The following is a 21,300-nucleotide window of genomic DNA, read 5'->3' as shown; positions in this document are numbered from 1 at the left end:
AGTTAACCGCGATGCACAGGAGGTAGTAGAATGCTCGAAGAAAAGCGTAGCCGGACCGAGAAATGCATCATGAAGCCTGACATTATACTTGAGAATGAAGTAGGTCAAAATATAGACAGTTCCGTACCAGGCGAGACTGGTAACAAATGACGACAAAACGGCGATGGAAACATGAGGCCATCAACGTAATTGTTGCAGACGGCTGCTTTGATTGTTGCCCCGAGTTACGTGAGAGCGAACAGAAATAAAACAGAAGTTCAAAGACAAGTGTATGTTACTCGAAACGGAGCAGTCAATATCGGAATACTCGATCTCGAAAAAAATACAGGACGGTTACGGAAATTCAGCGTCAGCTGTGCGTAGGGCGCAATGAGGCCGGATGGAAATGTGCAGACAATTTTATCTAAGCTTGATGAGTATTGATTTGTGGTCGTTGAAATAGTTGGCGAGGTGAGTGGTGTCCTGAACGAGGGGGCTGTTCTTAAACACCAAGTTTATGCATATCGAGCCGTGCTCACTGCGGGATCTCGTACTGCGTGATCTTGAAGCCGTTCACGCTTCGCTGCTGCCTCAGCGGCACGAACCGTTTTATTGTCACGCCGACGCTTATTCCTGGCTTACACCGCGGGATCTCTTCGATGGACATAGTTCGCGCGAATCTCTGACTTCTGCCGTGCAAGTTGTTTGTGCTCCCTATCTCTCTCTCAGCGCTCGGCCTGCGCGGCGGCCACTTGTTTGAATGCGTTCACAGTCTTTGGGCGGCCTATCCTAGTGTTGGCAGGAGCCACGCACGCAGGGTTCTAAAGAGCGTGAATGGGCTCTCATCCTGTACACTTTCGGCTATATACTAAAAATCCGGTGACACCATCGATAGCGGTTGTAAACCTTACCCCCTCATGTCGCCGCCGGCGCCGGGATCTCGGGACCTGTACTATACAGATCAATCAATCAATCAATCAATCAATCTATTGAACTCCCAAAAGTCCCATACGGGCGTTACATGGGAGGAGTGGGTCACAGGAAGTACATAAAAAAAGGCAGTAAAACAGCAACAACAAATGGAAACAACAACAACAACGTTATACAAGTAGGTTACACAAGGTATCATAAAAATTACGCAAGATTTATTAACTTGAGACAAAATTACGAAATTGAGACGGGTCAGTTATGGTAACTTTCCTATTCCAATCAATTTATTATTCCAGAGGTTATTCCAATCAATGGCAGTCTTGGGGGAAAAGGAATTTGAAAATGATTGAGTGTTACATTTTAAGCGGGCGACTTTGAGTTCGTGGTCGATGCGAGATGATATTCTGTGAGGAGGATTGATATAGGATGACCTGATGGCAGGAGAATGGTGGAACTTGTGAAACAGTGATAAGCGTGCGGCCCTCCTACGGACGTGCAGTTCGGCCAGGTTGATGTGCTTTTTTAATGAAGAGATCCTTGTATATGGTGAGTAGTTACTATACTAGTGATGGACCTGGCTGCGCGGTTTTGAACGGCTTCGAGGTCGCGCAGAAGGTAAGCAGTAGATGGATCCCATCCGGCAGAGGCATACTCCAGCTGAGGCCGGACTAATGTGATGTAAGCCAGTTGTTTAATATTAGGGGGAGCAGACGAGAGATGCCGTTTCAAATATCCTCAGGTGCGGTTAGCTTTGTTAACGATGTAGCTTACGTGGATGTTCGAAGAAAGATCGTTTTGCAAATTAACACCCATATACTTATATGATGTAGCGGACGAAATTACAGAACCATTAAGGATGTAAGAGTGGTTGAATTTCGGAGTTTTCCTACAAAATGGGACGTGGCAACATTTATTATTATTAATTAATTAACAATTATCAATATTGAGTGACATTAGCCACTTACTGCACCACTGATCGATGAGGGTGAGATCATCTTGAAGGACGAGATGGTCGTCGGGAGAGGAGATGCAGCGATAAAGGACACAGTCATCGGCAAAGAGACGTATTTTTGACTGTATGGACAAAGGCAGGTCATTAATGAACAGGAGAAACAGGACAGGTCCTAACACGGTACCCCGCGGTACACCGGAAGAGACTGTGTCGGCATCTGAGAGTACGTTATTGGCGGAGACAGACTGCGAACGGGAACTCAGGAATGCAGAAATCCAAGATAACGTCGTGGAATCAATATGATCAATATATCAGACGACGCTGTAAAACTGGCGTACTTTGGTTTTTATCTTACTTTCCATCGATAGCGGTTGTAAACTGACGAGATTCTCCTCCTTACCCCCAGCGCTGAGCGCACATGCGATAAGAGTTTAGTGTGGACATGCGAATGCCGGCGACGCCGACGCAATCTCAGGAAATACTCCACAATACAGCTGACGCTGTAAAATGGCTGTTGAATTTTGCGCGAAAGAAATGATGCGAAGCAATACGGTAGTACTCAAGTTTGTCCTGCTGAATAAGCGTAACAGGATAATCGGATGAACCATGTAAAGGAGCATTGATCCACAACCTTTATCTTTTACTTATATTTTCTTTCTTTGGTGGTTTGCTGTTCTGCAGAACATAAAATGAGCTCCTGTGAAAGAACGAAGAGCGCAGGAGACCTGTGGCACGCGCGGTGGTGGTGATGGTGAAAGGGCTCGCCGTTGTCGGTCTCACAGATGTGAGCAACGTCACGACAGGGTCACGCGCGTGAGGCCTTCGTTCCGCACACATCTGAAAGGTCATCCACTCTTGGCTAGAGCGTATCAGGGAACGAGGGAGGGAGGAGGGTATGTCTTGTTGCTACAGGACATATCTCCCTCACTGAGCCGATCACGTGATCGAGACGTAGAACTGAGAAAAAGTGAGGGACGGGGACTGCCCGAGGTCGCACGAGCCGATCGTATCAGCCTGTTTCGCGAAAGGGACTTGACTTGAAGGGACTTGTAAACTTGATTGTGCCGTGGCAATAGACCGCACAGCGAAAATATATTGCATGGTGGCTCCTGATGGACAGCCTGGGGGGGGGGGGGGATGTAAAGTTAATGGATCTCTAAATACGCTGCGCACGAGGAACCGGAATGGTTGCACCAGCTATTCGTTCAGCTTGAGATGATGATGATCATGAATCAATTTTAATGGCACATAAGAAACCCAGGCTACAGTGCACCAAAAACATGGTACATTTGTGACCAGATAAGAGTCAGACGACTATACTAAAAATAATATACTTGGCAAATTGAGAAATAAACAAAGACATGGTATGATAAAAACATGCATATTAAACTACAACGCAGGTAGATAGCCAACGTCTCTCAGAAAGTTATAAATTCTTACAAACGGCAACAGTGGTTCATCACCCAGTAGTACAGCTGGGTGAAACGGCAAACTGTGCTGATGAAATTCATGGAAATGGTGTGGACGGTGGGGCTGAGGGTAGCGGGCATGTCACATCGTTCGCTTAAGTTACTGGTGAATAGTTACCTCGAAGTCTTCGGTAGCACAGATCCACGCTTCGTGAATTTCTTCCGAGAAATGATCACTGGGATGGCAGGTCTCAGCCTTGCTTCCATGAAACGTGATCTCACTGCGTGTTGGACAGTTGTGACTGACGAAGGCCCCATGAAAAATAGCAACTTCTGTGAAAAGGCAGCATGACAATGCCGCGTAAAACCACTGACGCTCTATTGCCAAGTGGCGGCCACTGCTTCAAATCCAATCGCTCCAGTAATGCCAGCTCACATTAAACAAAAGTAGCTGACGCTCCCTGTCTCTTACTGTACGTCAATATTAATTTATCCTAGGATCGAAGTTATCTGGTTCAGATAGCCACGATGATTTCAATGAAGCCTTCAGGGGTATTGGCTAAACTAGTCTAACGATAGACGCATGCATTCTCGCATACTCCTTCACTTTGAGTGGCCTCTCCTGGGCTTCAGCAATGTCAAACACATTATTAGAACTCGACGAGCGCACGAACCACATACCGTGCATCTGGGGCTCTTTCTCTATCGGTTGAGTCCATTGTACAGGCCACACGACTTATGGTGAATTCGACTGGGGGATTTGGAACGGCTTTTTCTGATCCGCGGCGGAAAAAGCGTGTTTCACAGGTCACTTCGGACTGGATTTGAGTATTTCGCTGGTTGTTTCAGACCTACTCGCGACGGAGTGCTCCTTCTTGTCCCACCGAGAAAGATCGGATTCCACCGCAACTCCAACGAATAGCATTGTCGTAACTTCGGCATTGTCAAGGCCGAGCAACAGCACGTGTTGGGCAGAGTCGCCTAGGTCGCCGGATGTGAGCGACGACTTGCGTCAGGCTCTTGACTGGAGCGCAACCTGTCTTTCGGTGGTGGATTCCGTTGGTCGATTCCGTGGATTTTTGTTGCTCTGTAGACGATTTGAGCGCTTGCTCCAGATGGACTTTTGCGCAACTGAATCTTCTTTTTGCGCGCTTCATCACCTCATCATCAGGACACATCTCATCCTGCCCCATTGTGCCTTGGGGGCCGCACCTTACGTGGCGAATTTCCCCATTCATTATCATTAATTTATTTGTTGTTGTTGTTGCGCGCTTGCACAGCTTCTTCTACCGATTATCACCCCATCGGTAACACGACAGACGCGTCTGTTCTAGGCGGAGCTAAAATTCGCTCTTTCTACCGCTGACGCGGCAAACGCGCAGACCTCTTATCGTAGCTGATTCCGTGGAAGCGCCTGTGTAGTACCCTTGTCACACGGGGAAACTGAATGTCATTCCCAACGAATGACATTCGTACGAATGTCATGTTGTTCCATTCCGTGCTGATGACAATGGCGGTTCGTGAAATAGGTGGACAGCTTCATACGACTGTGCATACACTCAGTCTTTATATACACGTACATTTGCGTGCTTCTGAAAACTGTGTCGCGCCTTCGAACCTGCGCTTTGCGTTGAGGCCGTGCTTTGCTTGTCGTACAAGGCGGAAGCCAAGCCGATTACGCATCTGGACGGAGGAGGCGAGGAAGTCACCAAACATGACGACCGATCGCGCCGAGAGCGATTTTGCGACGGCGAAGAACAATGCAAGCGTATATAATAGCCGCACTTTTGTGTTTGGGAGTGAAGACGGAAAAGGACCATAAACATCTGCAGCTTGCTTGAGGTGAACGCACCAGGATAGCTCGAAACATCGAACTACGTCTGCAAGCAAATCCGTTAACAGCTGGTGCTTTGCTTTGTGCCACTGCAACCGGGATCTTCCGTGAACGATGGGCTTTGGAGAGGAACGAACGCTGGGTCGAGGACACACTGCCCAATTTAGGGGAGTTTCACTTCAAGCAGGCGCTTCGAGTGTGCCCTGCAACATTTCGATATCTGGGATAATCTTCAAGGGTTGATCTGGAGCGTGAAAGCACAAATACGAGGGCCGCGATATCTGTTGAAAAGCGCGTTGTTGTTGGGCTCTATCGGCCGTGCTCAACTGCAGAAGGCAGGACGATTGCCCACTTGTTTGGAATTGGCCGGTCAACTGTTAACTCCGTGTACAGACAGTTTGGAGAGCAGTCATAGAGAACCTCGAAGGTTAATGGCTACGTACGTATGATTCGTCCCGAAGAAATTGCTGTGCACTTCCCGGAGTTCTACGCAATCAGCGGCTTTCCGCAGGCTCTGGGCGCGTTGGACGGCTGCCACTTCGCTCTATCGTCGCCAAAGAAGAACGCCGTCGACTTCCACGATTACAAGGGGTGGTAGGTTCCTATATTGCATCTTTGGTACCTTTCAGTTGTAACAAGAATGTCAGTGCGCGCACACACACACATAAATGGGATGATGATGTGGTGGGTCATTCTCCGCCGTTATGGCGGTACACTGCCCCATTGCGCTTGTGGGAGGGATGAGAAAGTGAGGATGGAAAGGTGTTATATTACAGTTCGTCCATTAGTCGCGTTCGTCAGTGCGCATTTGCATGTGTTGTGGTGTATTTCCTGGCATTAACGTGAATTCCTTAAATCGTGGGTGTTAGCGGTGACGTTTCTGTGAAGTGGTTTTTCCAGAACCTTTTGAATTCACTGCATGTTACTGAACAACAACAACAACAACTTTATTATGAGATGATGGATGGGGAGTTTCATCGCCAGGGGCGATACTCTACTCCATTGTTGGTGGTGATGCGTGGAATGAAATATTGAGCCCCTCCACAACAAAGGTCGAAGTCTTATGGCAGCATCCCTCTTGTCAGGTGGCCAAGGACCCAGCACTTTTACGAGGTCAAAGTGCCTGTTGTCCAGACGGTCGAGAGCAGATTTTATGGTAGCCCTTTGAGGTGCGTATCTGGAACAGTGCACGAGGACGTGCTCAGTGTCCTCCACAGTTGCACAAAGTGTACAGTTCGTTGAATCAGCCTTCCCAATTTTATGGAGGATTTGGCGCCAGTAAGGCACGTTCAGACCGATCCTGTGCAAGAGCGTCTGAACAGACCGATGTAACGTGGACGGAACTCTAAATTTCAGATCCGGGTCAACTAGATGGAGTAACGAGGAGTCCCCGTCGTCTTGTAGCCAATGCTGTCTAGTCATAGTCTGTGCAAGAGACCTCAATATGTCTTGCACATCGGCTTTGGCGTACGGCACTAGATGTTTTGATGAGGACAGATGTGCTAGATCCGCTACTTCATCAGCCGCTTCATTCCCCCGTATGCCTTCGTGTTCAGGAATCCATTGAAGTATGATGTCATGGCCAGCATCGTTGGATGGCATGTACACTGTCAGAATGTCGTGGACTACGGGTACCATACACCCATAACGCAGGAAGAAGCGAGAGCTGCGGTCATACAGTGCTTTGTCAAGAAATCTCAGGTGACTGCGTGAAAGAATATTTGTAGGGTTTAATAGCAACTTGTGTTAATCAGCTTTGGTGGAACGACTTCCCTTAGCAAATCATATGCTTAGACCGAGCAGACAAACACTTGAACAACTCCTTTTTGGAGAAAGTGGTGCTAAAGTCAAACTGTCTTTAAACACCTATTGTGTAATAGCACAGAAGATTTATGCACTAAAATGAATGTTGCGTGTGCGTTCGTGTTTCCTGAAGTGTTTCCGTGTTTCCTGATAAAGGAATATGTATTCACCGTATTACTGATCTATTACTCAGTATTATGCATTATACTACGTATAACGTATTAGTATTACAACAGTATAACGTATTACATCCAGTATAACGTATTGCAATACAAAAAATAGTATTACTACCCACCCAGACTTGTGCATATGTCTGAATACAGGTTTTGAACGTTTCTTCTGTGTGCCTGTGTCTTTGCACATACTGCTACTGCTTTTTACACAGTAAAGTTTTTAACACTTTGTTGGTGTAAATGGCTTGTCCATGGCGCACACCTTTTTGACGTTGCCTTTACACCCGAACGAAGGGTGCTTTCTAAAACGCCCTTGAATTAGGTGGATTCCTCATAAAACACTCTTGTAATGGGCGTTTAAAAACAAAGGCACCCTTAACAGGGGTTCTATTGAAAACACCTTTCAGGATGGAGTTATTTTCCTGCAAATACTGCCTCTCATATAGCTAGTGTAATACAAGCTCCCGCGCCAGCATGCCGAGACATACAGTTCGACGTTCTTGCTTCTATGGCAAGCACCAGCCTGAACACGGCAGACTTCGAGCCGTAGTAACATCGCAGAACCTCAACCGGAGCGTAATGGGCCACAGGCACGCCTCGTTAGCTTGCGTGAGTGCCGAAGTAGCCTATACTGGGGTATCGGACGGATCATATACTGAAATACAATTTGCTGGGGCACGTTCGTAAATTGTAGTGGGGCAGAAAACGTTTCTAACGGTGACGGGAATGCGTTTTTACAATGAACACGTACGCCTGCAACAATTCGAACATACCAGCTAAATTCAAAAACTTCCTTCCCTGCCAAATACTGTTTTTAGATTTGATGTTAAGAGGACCAAGGAGAGTGACCAAGCCTTCTGGGAGGACAATGCTAGGTTGGCTCACACACCTCACACACCATGTTGCGTGGGGATGGTCGATACTGTGTCATGGGCTCAGGATCCTGAACTGCGGACCTGTTCCTGTTACACCTTCGTCAATGTTGCGTTGCATGTTGTAGATTATCTCAAAATGTAGGAGCAGGATTATTAGAAGGTACGTCATTCACGAGTATACTATTCACGAGTGATAAGCCACATTTAAAGCTTTAGAGTAGACCCCAAAATGGACGAGCGGTTCATATAATAGTACCATGTACGGGGAGGCTAAGGAAAATGATCTTGTTTTCATACTTGCTCGGCAGATGCATTCTCTCCGCAGGTAGTTTCCTCCACGAGACAGCTGTCATTCACAAGCAGGGATCCTAAAAATCGGTGAATATCTCAGTAGAACTTCCACTGGTTTCCGCATGACCCTGTAGTTTTTTTTTTTTTATCTTTCTCCGAAAAAAGTAGCATTCAGACGTTACTGGGGGGTGTCGTTCAGGAGGTTTGTGAGGTCTGCTCCTAAGATTAATTACCATTTTTCAAAGCACTGTCAGCCACGATACGTGTTACTAACGAAACACGATGATCACTTGCCGTCGCCAGAAACACGATGATCACTTGCCGTCGTTGAGACAGAGCATCCATGTAGTTGTTGTTGTTGCCATGAGTCAGAAGGAATCAGGGTGATCGTTTCGACGTTGCAAAGAGTCATAAACAACTACTTCATGCACGTGCAAAGACACCAAGTTATGTTTCTCTTTTACATGTTTTTCTTATTGAACAAACTGCACTTACATGTACCTGTTGCCGAAGTTTTCTACCTTGGTTTTAGCTTCCTTCGCTGTCTTTACGATCCCTTGGGTGCGAAGCTTCTCAGTTATAGATGAGTACTCTTTAAAGTTGCGCTTTGTCCGACGCAAATCTGCAAGGTGGTCTTCCCATAACATAATTAAAGCGGATGTCTCGTGATCTGTCCACAGGGTCCGTTCTTTTCCCCCAGGCGCAACAGCTGATACGGGTGAAGGTCCCGCCATGATGTCCGCCATAGCGCGGAGCATGGCCCCCGTGTGACAGCGGACGAGAGTAGTAGGGTAGTAGTGTCAACATTACTATACATCTGCATTCCTCATTTCAGATATCACCATTGTTACAAAAATTAATGACAGACAATTTCTCGGTCGCACTGCTATTGTTCCTAATGGTTGACGTTGTTGTTTTTCACTGCCTCTCTGCCGCCCAGGGTACGCTGTTCGTGCGAGGGGGAAGAGCGAATGAGTTCCTCGACCCCATTCACTGAACGAATGTCAGTCGCATTTAATGTCATTCTGCGTACTCGTGTAGCAATGAAAAAATGACGTTCATATGAATGTCATTCTTTTGGACTGATATTCAGTTTCCCCGTGTGACACAGGGAGGGGTACGTTTACTAATAAGGACAGGGAGGAAAGGTTAGTCAAGTGCAGGCCGACTTCCTATTCCTTAAAAAAGAAAACAGAAGCAACACACACACACACACACATCCTGCACAAGACAGGGGTAATACTTGTGATACCGTGTTCTCAGCCTAAACAATGGTCAAGGCGTCGTTTACTGAATAGAAATCCTGAGGAGTTGCATGCACTTCAGTATTACTGACTCCGGAAAAATAGGGTGCCACCTTAGGTGAGTATCGTCCTGTAGAGATCAATCATCAGCCGATATGTTAAGCGCAGCTATACAATCGATGCCGGCCTCATATCCCTCGACGAACATAGTGAACTTAAACTTTGCTACAACCATTGAGGGTTTGTGTGCAGAGTATTCCGTGGGAACAATGAAAGTGAGCAGTGAAGACTGTTACGAGGTCCGTCGGGGTGCCCCGTCGGTTAGGCAGGCGATTCTCAAAGGGGAATATCGGAACGAATTCCGCGATATGGACTTTGGACCTGCGAAGCACACTCTAAATCTTTTCACACCTTTAAAGGTGTAACAACGTGCATGGCGCACGCCTTTTTAGGTGTAATTTTGGTAACATCATAATGGAGCACGGTTTCGCACAAATTTTCTTTACTCGAGTGTTGTCTGTCCTCCAAAAATTCAGTCTTGCAACATCTCAACATTGTTCAACAGTATTGTAGACACTTGCGCGTGCTCGATTATCGATAGCGATGCATATATGCATTAGCTCGTACCTACGATATCCAAGGCATAACGAAAGCAAGATTTGCACTGACACTTGATCTTTAGTAATGCTTTCCAAATTTTGTAAAATATCATCCTGGAGATGGAATGTTAGGCAACCAGGTTGAATGTTCATAGCGCACACCTTTAAAGGTGTGAAAAATTTTACAGTGCGCTCCCTACCACACACAAGAACACAGAAGAATGAGTTTGGACCGCCAATGCGTACCTTGCGGCACTTGTGAATATGAGACTGCGAAATGAGGGGATTCACAAGGATGATGTAGCTTAAACAAAACAAATATTTACTTGAGAAACAGCGAGGCTTTTTTTACGAATGAACTAACTAATGCATATATAATACCACACATGTTACAAAATGATACGTTCTGCATTTTGAGCAACGGTCACAAAAATACATAAGACAGGCAATAAAGAAACAAAGTCTTAGCTGGTGCTGGCTGAGGGTTCTGAAGCTCAGAAGGGTCGGGTCCTTGTTGGGTCGATGTTCTGTTGGTGGACGACAAACGTACGCGCAAACACTCACAAAGTCCTTGTTGACTGTTGTGTTGTAGTGTGACGACTTTTTCGCCACGACACCCGTCGTTGTCACTCGTGGATACGTGAGACCACCGTTAACTACCGACAGTGACCGCCCCGGCTTTCTGAAGTCACCAAACTCCCTGTTTGAGCCACCCGTGCAAGACGCAATCGAGCAAGCGTCAACTCAATTGTGAACTATCAGCAGTATACCAAATCCCGTTGTCCTGCAACAGTGTATATATAGGCCAGTCGGGGAGTTGCATCAATGGCCGATTGATGGAACATAGAAATAATACAAAGGGCGCACTCAAGGGCACCTTAGCCCTTCATGTTAGTCGATGTGGATCTAAACCAAAGCTGGAACACACACTGGTAAGAGGCAGATTCAGGTCAAAAGATGAACTGGAAATTTTTGAAGCATTCTTACTTTGGACAGAAGGGGGAGAAAAATATATCAGTGAACTCTCCATGGCACTTAGTCAAGATGAACTGATATACTTTGATAGTAAGTACGGTGAAGGATGGAGATATTCAATCTGTTCTGTGTTGTTCCCGTGTGTGTTTATTTGTTCTCTTCTGGTCACATGACAAACCTGTATAAAAGCGTTTGCCTTGACAAAGAAATAACTTGTTGTAGAGGAGCAGCCGGTCCCGTGTACCTGTGTTCTTTTTGCCATTTGCGCTTACAGCTCTCCAATTTCTTCGCATAACCTTATGTAGTTGTCTGCACAGAGCCGGTGATAAAACAGAAATCGAAATGCCAGTATCTGTGAGGGCGGATGAAGGAAAACTATCAATCGAGACATCTACGCAATTTTGGGGGCGGGAAGGAGGAACCCTTGATGAAATGTGCAGGACGACCTCCGAGAACCGCAGCTACATGTTCCCTTTCGCGGAGGAGATATCATACGTGCCTTACTACGCGAAAGGGATGGACGACGACCACGATGACGACCACCGCCATGGCGTGGACGACCCGAATAATCGGCACTCCGAAATTCCAGGATTCTTGGTAATGGCGGTAATGGTAATAATTTCATGGTAACTCTACATAGCGCTCGGAAACTGCTAGGTCTGTGCCCGAGCTGCATCACGTGAGCGTTGCCACCCGAACACGAGTGTCAGGAATCTAGCGGTTTTGGTCGCTTGAATCACGCTAGGGGCACAGCGGTCGCCCGTCTTCGGGTTCCATCGTCTGCTCAACTACGTGAACTTGGACGTGCGGGCCAATCAGAGCACGTGGCAGCGTTGCAGTGCGGATGTGACGACACGGATATAGTTGGGCAACCCGCTGCTCGATCGTTTCGAGACCGGGCAAAAAAAGTGCTTGCTGGCAAATTTGTGGAAAGTGCCACACGAACACGCGAGATGCCTTCACTTTGACCAAGCGAACATGCGAGATGGCTTCACTTTGACCAAGCGAACATGCGAGATTGCTTCACTTTGACCACGCGAACATGAGTTCTCGGGATCTGGCGAAAAAAGTTGCCACGAAATGCCATTATACAGAGGGAAAGCGCTCGCACCTCCACCAAATGTTGGGTCGGTTCGAAAAGCAAGCTGTATTGAGATGACGATGAGGATGTGGACGAGAGGATGATATCTGTCTGACAATATGACGACGGAAAGTTAAGATGTAGGCGGGTCACTGCCAGGATTGGTGAGAAATCCGAGCAAAGGAACTCTTTCTCATAGTCTTTGGACAAGTCCAGATTCATGGAGAAAGCAGACTAGGCTGCGAGTCTTGGAATTTCTTTGCGAAAACCCTCATGTGGGCTGTAGGACAACATCCAGCGTCCAGTTCCTGCAGCGCCACACGTATTTTTTTCCAAACCGCAGCATATGCACTGCAGTGAAGGAGGACGTTCTCGATAGTTTCGGTTTGCTGGCAGTGTCTGTAATTTGCGTTCTCCAGCGAGCCAATCTTGTATAATTGCAGTTTAGTGAAAGTGCTTCCTGTTCGCAACCTGAAGAGCAGAGTTTGTGTATTGCGGGAAAGTGCTTTCAGTGGGAGATCTAGGACGCGTTTCAGAACGCCGACTAACATTCAACGTTCCCTTAACTTGAATTTAAAGCCTAACTCTGCGTCACTAACGGGAGTTATTGTCATCATGTCACCAACTAACGTTTGTAGAGAGAAAAGAAAAAGAGGGTTGACTTCAAGTTTTAGCAACCCTTGATCTCGGTTCAAAGTTAACCAATGTTTGTTAAACCGGGCCCTGGTTGATCATTCTGCAACATTTTCCAGATGCCAGGGTGATGTGTAAGTACTATATAATTGAAAACAAATTTTCCGTTGCTGCAGCTTTTACATTTATTACCCCTTTGTATCATAAACATTCATTTGGTCACATATAAGTTAATGATCTGTATATATTACGCTTTTCCAATCACACAGTCGCCCAAGAACCGAGGGTATCTACATCAAAACGGAATTATTGTAGCATAAAATTACTCCCATTGCTCATCCATTTACCTGCAAGAATGCATCTGATAACGACACGTGAATTACAATTTTAGCCTCAGTATATAGTAAACGAAACTCGTTCAGCCTTAGATGACAGTTCGAGTAAAATGCGTGGCACATGAGTTATACAATGATTGTGTAAACGCGAAGGAACCTTCGTCGCATTTGACACTGAGCAAACTGGAGTTTGCTTGGGGGCATAATTGCTGTCGTTGCTTTCGAGACTCATTGAAGCTACGAGAAAGGTTTCTCAGTCGTGAAAAAAGGAAAAGTAATAAGGAGAACGAAGGCAAGGGACGCTAAGCCACGAAACTGTCAATCTGTCCCCTCAGCTCTTAACTAGTCAAAATTGGAGTTGTGCACGTCATCTTGCTATAACCAGCTCTGCTTTATGTTTTTGGATTTTGTTTCCAGGACGTCGTCATTAAAACTATCGATCCCTACACGGATTCGAGCTATAGAAAGTATGGACGGAGTGTAATTACGGAGTGAAGCTACAGCGTAACAAAAACACACACACAAAAGGTAATTACAAGAGGCTGCCATTTACTTACCCCCCCCCCCCTCCTGGGGGCTATACTGTGAACTTTTTCACGCCTTTAAAAGTGTGCGCCATGCACATTAAGTCTGGTTGCCTGACATTGTACTTCTAGGATGGTATTTTACATACTTCAGAAAGCATTACAAAAGATTAGGTGACAGCACAAATATTGCTTTGATTATATCTTGGATATCGTAGATACGTGCTAATGCATATATGCATGGCTACCAATCATCGAACATGTGTAAGTGTGTACAATACCGTTCAACAATGTTGAGATTTTGAAAGAGTGGATTTTTGGAGAACAGACAAAATATGCGAGGAGAGACAACTCGTGCTAAACCATGCTCCATTACAAAATTAGCAAAATTACACCGAAAAGGGCGCGCGCGACGCACATTAGTATAGCTTTGCAGTGTGAAAACGGTTACAGTGTAGTTTCAAATACTTGTACGTTGAACCAATATTTGAAAGCCTAGTATGCAAGGCAGGTTTCATGTTAGCCAGTACCACGTCCGCGCTGACGCACGATCCACATCTCTCCCAGTCGTGATCACGCTGCGATCGCGAACGTCCTATACCGCGGACATTTGTCCCCCGTTACGGGATTGCACACTTCAAGAAGGGTTGACGCAGCCCTTCCTTTCTTCCTCACCCTGCCGAATGGTGTCAGATGAAAAAGCTGGACCCTCAACGTCTAGCGCGGACGGCATAGGCATGTCGAACCGGATAGCCACGGTCTTGATCGAGTGCCGATCCAGATAGCGTGGCTGTGCGAACGGTGTATTCACAGAAAAAAAAAAAACTGGGAGTGCAGGACATGTCATGAGTTCTACTATACACACGACGCTCAGCTGACGACGATGTTCAGAAATGTATCGCGTTATGTGGGTATCCTCTCCAGGCTATGCAAAGTGCGTGCAGCTGTCATGTGTTCACCAATAGTTAGTGGCATCATTATATCCTAGGCCCTGTGCCATGACCCGCGTAAGGAACAAACCGGGGTTTGGGAGAAAAAATAAAGAGTAGAAAGAGTGGCAGATGGAGAATAAGGTAGCTGTTGATGTCGCTGAGGAAGATGAGCCCCAGCAACGCCAGTGGAAGGAGAACCTCCAGGAACGGTTCAACAGGGTGTATGGTGTGTCACAAGGTACCTATGGATCCTGGAATGGAATAGAATTGAATTAAAGTAAAGGGGGAAAATGAAGACATAGGTCGCACTGATGCGACCAGCTGTTCCATGCCGCTTGATGTGTGAAACCACTGAATGATTTAAAAGATTACTTCAGCACGTATGTCCTTGAGGTAGTTCGTCAGGGCGCACAGCCCAGGTTGTTGGTGCTGCTTTGGCATGCTCCCCAGTACCTTCTCAACACTAAAGGTCGGTTGTCAAGTTTAGCAAGGGCGTTCTTCAGTGTTCGCCGACTTGAGACGAAGCTTCGGCAGGTGACCAGCACGTGCTCTGTGTTCTCTATGGTTGCGCGGTGCCTGTGTACTACGTGTAGTTAATATTTTCAAACAGATGAACCACTGCGTCGTATACAGTCCTACAGCCGTGCCGCCTATGCAGGTTATTGAAAGGTATATCCCCCATCAGACGCCCACGCCCCATTGTCTGACTTTCACTTAACATGTCTCGTCCAGCTATTCCGCTACATAAGCCACACAGCTGAACTCCTCTAGCATGAATTGCGCGTGCAACAACAACAACTACATGAATGACGATGGGATGAGAGGATTCACCGCAACAATTGCGGTACCATACTTCATGCATGTGGGTTAATATATGAGTGGGATGACGATGAAAAAGATGAGGCATACACACTCGCGCACACATTTGGCACACGCAAATGAGATATCACACACGCGGATGCGTCGTAACTGATGGGGAGCGCGTCCATATCCGGGTTGATCACACCAGCGACCAACGCATCGAACGTGTTAGCGTAGATCTGGCGTCGTTTGAAGACCAGTGCTGGATGCTGCAGTGTGGCACGGGTAGGATTGAGATATGCGTCCATTGTCATATTGTTGGTGACCAAGGGATCGAGAACTCCTTGAGCTATCCAAACGTTTCGCAAAGGCATACCCGAAACTTTGAAGCCTCAATTTCGGGACCTTTTTTGGGCAGTTCCATTGGCAATATCGAGAGGATTTCTTAGTGGACCTGACTAAGTTCACTACGGGCTCTCTAATTCTGTAAAAAAAACGTTAGGTTGACTTGGAAAATTTTGGAGTTCAATTAAAGAAATTCAATTTATTTTAATTAAAATCAAATGAAAATATTTTTGCAAGATGGCAAATTCAGTTGCCACACACGTGCCCCTTACCCCGTATTTTCCCGTCGCCCAGTTTTTTTATGAAGTCCGAATGACACGTTTTTGAAACACCCTGTATATGTCGTGGGCGACAACGAATTCCCGAAGCCGTACAGAACGCCACGGCTTTCGCAGCTGCTGAAATCGCTGAAGGTCAAATAAAGGGCGGCTCAATATTCATGTTGAATTCGAATGGCAGATTCGGAGCAATTGGCCGACTCCGCAATGGAGCGGCGTGTTCTGGCCTAGAGCAAGTGATCCGAATCTGCAAGTGGAACACTTTCGCCCAACTTGGAGCGGAGCGCGGGTGGCTGCGCGTGATCGGATAAAGAAGTAGAAGTGCCAAGCACGAGCTTTATGGCGCGCATGTCTTGGCGCGGTTTTGGACGCTGCCTGCACGCCGTGCACATTAGGCATATTTATATATGTATTTAGCATGGATGTCACACCTGGTGTGAGTCTACTGTTCTCATCGTTGATGGGATCGACGACTGCAGCTGCCGCAGCCACGAAAGACGACGAGCCAGCGACATCAACGCGAAATGGCGTGGTACCCCCAAGTATGTGCATTCTCCTATAAATTTAAAAAATATGCGCACTACCCTTGCATTACCGCTAGCATAAGTATAATATAAGCCAATGCTATACTTTGTTTCTAAATGGCAATTGCATGTTTCTTCTATGCATGGTACAATGTGTCACTGTGGTAACGTAACCTCGACTTCTTGATTATGTCCTGCAGAAACAGTGAACCAGGTCCAAAAGAGCACCAACCGAAGTAAGTTCATTTTTCATCGCTACCACAAGAGACCCTGAGTTTGAGCAGGCCCTCTTTAGCGGCCTCTTAATATATTTCACATCTGTGTATGCTTTCATTGCACAGCAGTACTCCTCATTTCCAGGCCCAGCTTGCGAATGGACATTTTGCGAGACAAAGTTGATGCTGGACTACTATGAACAGTATTTCCCGCAAGTTGGACCCATGAAAAAATTTAAGAATAAAAAACATATGTTTGCACGAATTGCAGCCAACATCTGTGAGGCACTTAGTCCAACGAACAGGAGACCAATGTTGCAGCCGCTATAAGACCATAATGAAACGCAAGAGAACTGCACTTGTACACAATAGTACTTCGGGGAACTCCCCATCAGAGGTTCCTTACGAGGACGAGTTGTCAAAGATCCGATGGGCCGACGACAGCATTGAACCCGAACAGTTAAGAGACAGCTATGGAATAGTGTCTCAAAAAACCTGTCCCGGGTCTCAAGCATCATCCGTGCCCGACGAAGTGGCTTCTACGGAGGGGGGACGCACCACTCCAAATGACAGTGGGGTTTCCTCAGATGCATCATCAACTTCTCAGCAAGGTGCAATAGCCACAAAAGGGGTGGCAGCCACACCAAAGGTCACTCGGAGCAGCAGCACAAGGATGCAGCACATGAAATTATTTTTCCAAGAAATGGAACGCCTGCAGCATGAAAAAGAAGAAAGACTGGCTGCAAGGCACGAGGAAAGAAGGCTTCATCATCTAGAGAAGGCAGCTTATAGGGAGGAAGTGCGAAAAGAGAGAGCCAGGCGTCATCAAGAAAAGATGGCATTACTGTCCCGAATTCTTGGAAGTCCTGAAGAGAAAGTGTAACTTGGACTTGGAATTAATGTACATGCATCAATGAATTCGTCACTGTACAACTGCGTTCATATGCATGTAAGCTTTATTCTTTTAAATAAAGACATAACTAGAAACGTGTCATTTTAACATGTGGCAATTATTCTTGTTGAGCAAAATACAAAACATAATGGCCATGACAAGAGGTGAGCGTGAATAACATTGACAGCACCCGCATCCACACTGTACTCGTGCATGTAGGATCCGCGACTGCATTCGCAACCGTGCTAGTTCATATCCGCAAATCTGCAGTCATATTTGTACGAAAAGGTCAATATGACGAAAAATGTTATCTTACAAACGTTTTCACTTTGCAGCATGCAAGCCACTTGGGAACATGTCATCCAGAATTGTTCATTTTCACATTAATGATAATTTACATGGGAAGGGAATGGTTACAAAGCAACATGGCACTAAAGCGAGGATGTCAAATTAATGAGAGTTATCTTGACGATTTTATGTTAATTGTGAATCCACGGGGGACGTCGACATAGCCACAACTGCTTGCAACGAGAATTAGCCGAAGCAGGCTAAAAACATAGTTGACTGAAGGTGCCAGGGCTCGAACTAGCACTTTAGCCATGCGGATTTGCGGTTTATATTTCTATCTGCAAACCACGATGCAGCACGGTATAACCACACCCGCGCACACTTGACTGCCTACACACGCATTTGTCCGAAAGTTCTTGGTGGGTCGACATGCCTCTACTGTTTCTCAATGCATTTATATCCTGGAGTGAAATGACGCACCCACACTCGGACACAGAGGGCCTTCTCCGTTCGTTCCCTATGTTGCCTCACGTTGCCTCATCTGTGCTGCAACTCTCTCTCTCTCTCTTGATTTCTCCCAGTCTGCGCAGTGCAGCCTCTTCAGTGTCCAGTGTCAAATTCGCCTCCCCATCACTGTGGATCGAGTTAGTGTCGCCAGGCACCTCAGTGTCCTCTGTCTCGTACGGGACTGTATCACCTGCGTCTATGCAAAGATTGTGCAAAACACAGCATGCAAGAATAAATTTGTTGAGCCAATCAACCGTGTGCAGCTCCAAGTACATGAGTTGATGGAAGCGTTTCTTCAAACTGCTGTAGGCATTCTCTATCAGCACACGGGTTGCTGAGAACTTCTTGTTGAACTCCCTTTGGGCTTTTGAGAGGTTCCCATAGTCTCTGTAGGGTGTCAGGAGATATTGTCTCAAAGGATAGGCTGCGTCACCCAAGAGATGGTACTTGTCACCCTGACACAGGCCTGGAAGCTTAGTGGCCAAAGATGACTGGCGGAAAACACGTGCGTCGTGGGTTCTGCTTGAGCTCCCTACAAGTACACCAACAAAACGTCTTCCGTTGTCACAGACTGCTTGTAGAGTGATGGAGAGGTAGTGATGCCTGTTGCAGTATGTAGCTGCAACCTTCTTCTTTGGGCACTGGATTTTGATGTAGGATCCATCTATGCAGCCAACCACACCAGGTACCCCAGACAGCTGTAAATGTAATGAATTGTCGTTCCATTTCGTATTATGTAACATGCTACAAAGTACAAGGAAACAGTTACTATACATGCCTTCTCAAAATCCCTAGACAGCTTGTCCATGTTATCAGGAAACGTAAGGACAGTTGGTCCCATTTCAATGATGAAATCTGCAACCCTGTGCAGCATACGATGCACAGAGCTCTCTGCCAGGTCGAACGTGCTTGCCACATTCCTCATGCTAGACTTGTTAGCCGCATACCTATATAGTAGAGCACACATAATGCAATTTCAGTTCATTGGTCCAAAATATCAACACAAAACACAATAAATAAACACATGCTGTTTATCAAGCTTACTACTCCATTTTAGCTAGAAGCACAGTTCTCAGATAAGTGCACACTGGTAACAGAATTTCAAAAACTACCTAAACTACATCGCAATAGCAAGAAATAAGGAAGACAACATGAGAGTTGGCCAAGTTGGAAGAGCAAGCACCATCTCATGACATTATACGCGCAAGTTGTTGCTTAGAAAGAACACAAATTTTGCGAATGTGGTTGTTATTGTAACTGGATTTAATTACCTGTGTGGGCGCGGTGCTGTAACTAATTAAAGCAATAACAAGAAACAATACAAACAAGTAACAGCCTCGCCACTTTAACATACCAGATGAATGACAAGACATGGGACTCCGCTGACTTCGCTGGTACACCACCGTGATCGCTCGAAGGGCACATCGGCGAAACAGAGAAGCCTGCTGTCAGCGTGTTGGCGACTTCTCGTGACAGTCTGAAATGCCTGCGAAACTATAGTTGCAGGACACCTCTTAACATTAAAACGTCCGCAAGTATGCACGTTAAATGATACTGAAAATCGTCGTGTACCTCTTCGTCGTTGTATTCGTGGACCACGCTTTCGATGAACCCAAAAACTTTTGGCCTCTTGGCTGGCAGTCGAAACATGTCATCACAGGCACGTTTATACGCGGCAGCGACTTCCCAGTCATCGTCTTCGCTCTCACTGCTTGATTCGGAACTTGTAATGTCTGACTCACCGCTTTCTTCAAGAAGCAAAATCGCCAACGTACGACGCGAAATACCGGTCACAGCGGAGACTAATTGCGAAGCGGCCATGCTACCGCAGAAGAAGAGTCAGGAAATGGGAAGCGCGAGCGTCAAGTGATACGTCACGGAGAGTTCCGGTTGAATCTGCCGATTTTGGCGGAGCAGTCTCGGTTGCTCCATGGAGCGACCTTGGCTCGGAGGCCGCTCCAAAGCTCCCATTGGAAGAGTCCAGAACTGTTCCCAGTCTGCCAACCGAACAGACTTGCTCTCGGCGGAGCAACAAAACTTGCTCTGGAAGCGCTCCGAATCTGCCATTGGAATTCAACATGGATCGCCTTTTGTCTTTGTTTCGCATGTGCTTGCAACACGTTGGTCGCCTTCGCGTATGTTACAGATGCACACTTCTGCGAGTATGTATTACCACTACCGATACCAAAGCATAAGTGCGCAATACGTGATGCGCGTCGTGCATTTTACTGTGCGTGCCATGCGTCACGTGCGGATTATGTCACCACAAACATGTTCCTCTCTGTTGTGTGTGGACTGTATACAACTGTACCCCTTACACGGGCGTACCTCTTAGACGGCAGTTCCTCTTACACGGCTGTACCTCTTATACGGGGGTACCTGTTAGACGGCAGTACCTTAAAAGTGCTGTATCTTTTAGGCGTTTTCGTGCCGCATAAAATAAAGGGTACATTTTTGCAAAAATGTACCTTATAAAAGGGGTTTTTAAGGGGTTCAGATTTTAGAGTGTAAAGCCAATATTATCTTCGGCCATTAGCAAATCATGTTACGATCGAGTCTCTTTCGCAGTCTGTCGCCAAATCCTCCGCCTGAGGCAAGCTGATTACCCAACGGAAAACATCTGACGATTCCTATTGAATCTTTATAGCCCCCCCTCTTCCCACAAAACTTAAAAAATACCGGTCGTATTAATATAATTCCATTCTTCCACACCATCTCGCATGCTTTGGGAAAACTCCGTTCGGAGCAAGGTACCCGTCTTGCCTACTCTATAAAACAAAAACTGTTCCTGCACGCACCTTCCACAACCATCCCCTGTCTGTACATCTGTACGTACTACAAAACACACGACCTGTATAAAATCATGCGTCTGTAGTATCCC

At 46.4% G+C, this 21,300-nt stretch overlaps 1 protein-coding gene across 1 annotated transcript; it reads right to left on the bottom strand.

The window, feature by feature from the left end:
* Positions 1 to 18,439: 18,439 nt before the first annotated feature.
* On the bottom strand, positions 18,440 to 20,103 carry LOC135384540 (uncharacterized). Its single transcript, XM_064613737.1, has 4 exons — positions 19,992 to 20,103; positions 19,774 to 19,913; positions 19,198 to 19,366; positions 18,440 to 19,117 (listed from the first exon to the last, which is right to left on the bottom strand). Exons 1-4 carry the CDS (start codon positions 20,067 to 20,069, stop codon positions 18,440 to 18,442), a joined length of 1,065 nt encoding a protein of 354 aa, XP_064469807.1. The 5' UTR covers positions 20,070 to 20,103.
* Between the last annotated feature and the right edge of the window lie 1,197 nt (positions 20,104 to 21,300).

The sequence above is a fragment of the Ornithodoros turicata genome, chromosome 2 (genome assembly GCF_037126465.1).
Source record: "Ornithodoros turicata isolate Travis chromosome 2, ASM3712646v1, whole genome shotgun sequence".
Lineage (NCBI taxonomy): Eukaryota > Metazoa > Arthropoda > Arachnida > Ixodida > Argasidae > Ornithodoros > Ornithodoros turicata.
Note: the sequence above shows the minus strand (reverse complement) of the source record. Positions and strands in the feature narration are given on the sequence as shown.

Coding starts and splice junctions, on each gene's coding strand:
- LOC135384540 (XM_064613737.1), bottom strand. CDS start 20,069: ATGTTTCGACTGCCAGCCAAGAGGCCAAAAGTTTTTGGGTTCATCGAA. Junction 19,367..19,773: donor CATGTCTTGTCATTCATCTG/GTATGTTAAAGT, acceptor TCTACTATATAG/GTATGCGGCTAACAAGTCTA. Junction 19,118..19,197: donor TGTCTAGGGATTTTGAGAAG/GCATGTATAGTA, acceptor TTACATTTACAG/CTGTCTGGGGTACCTGGTGT.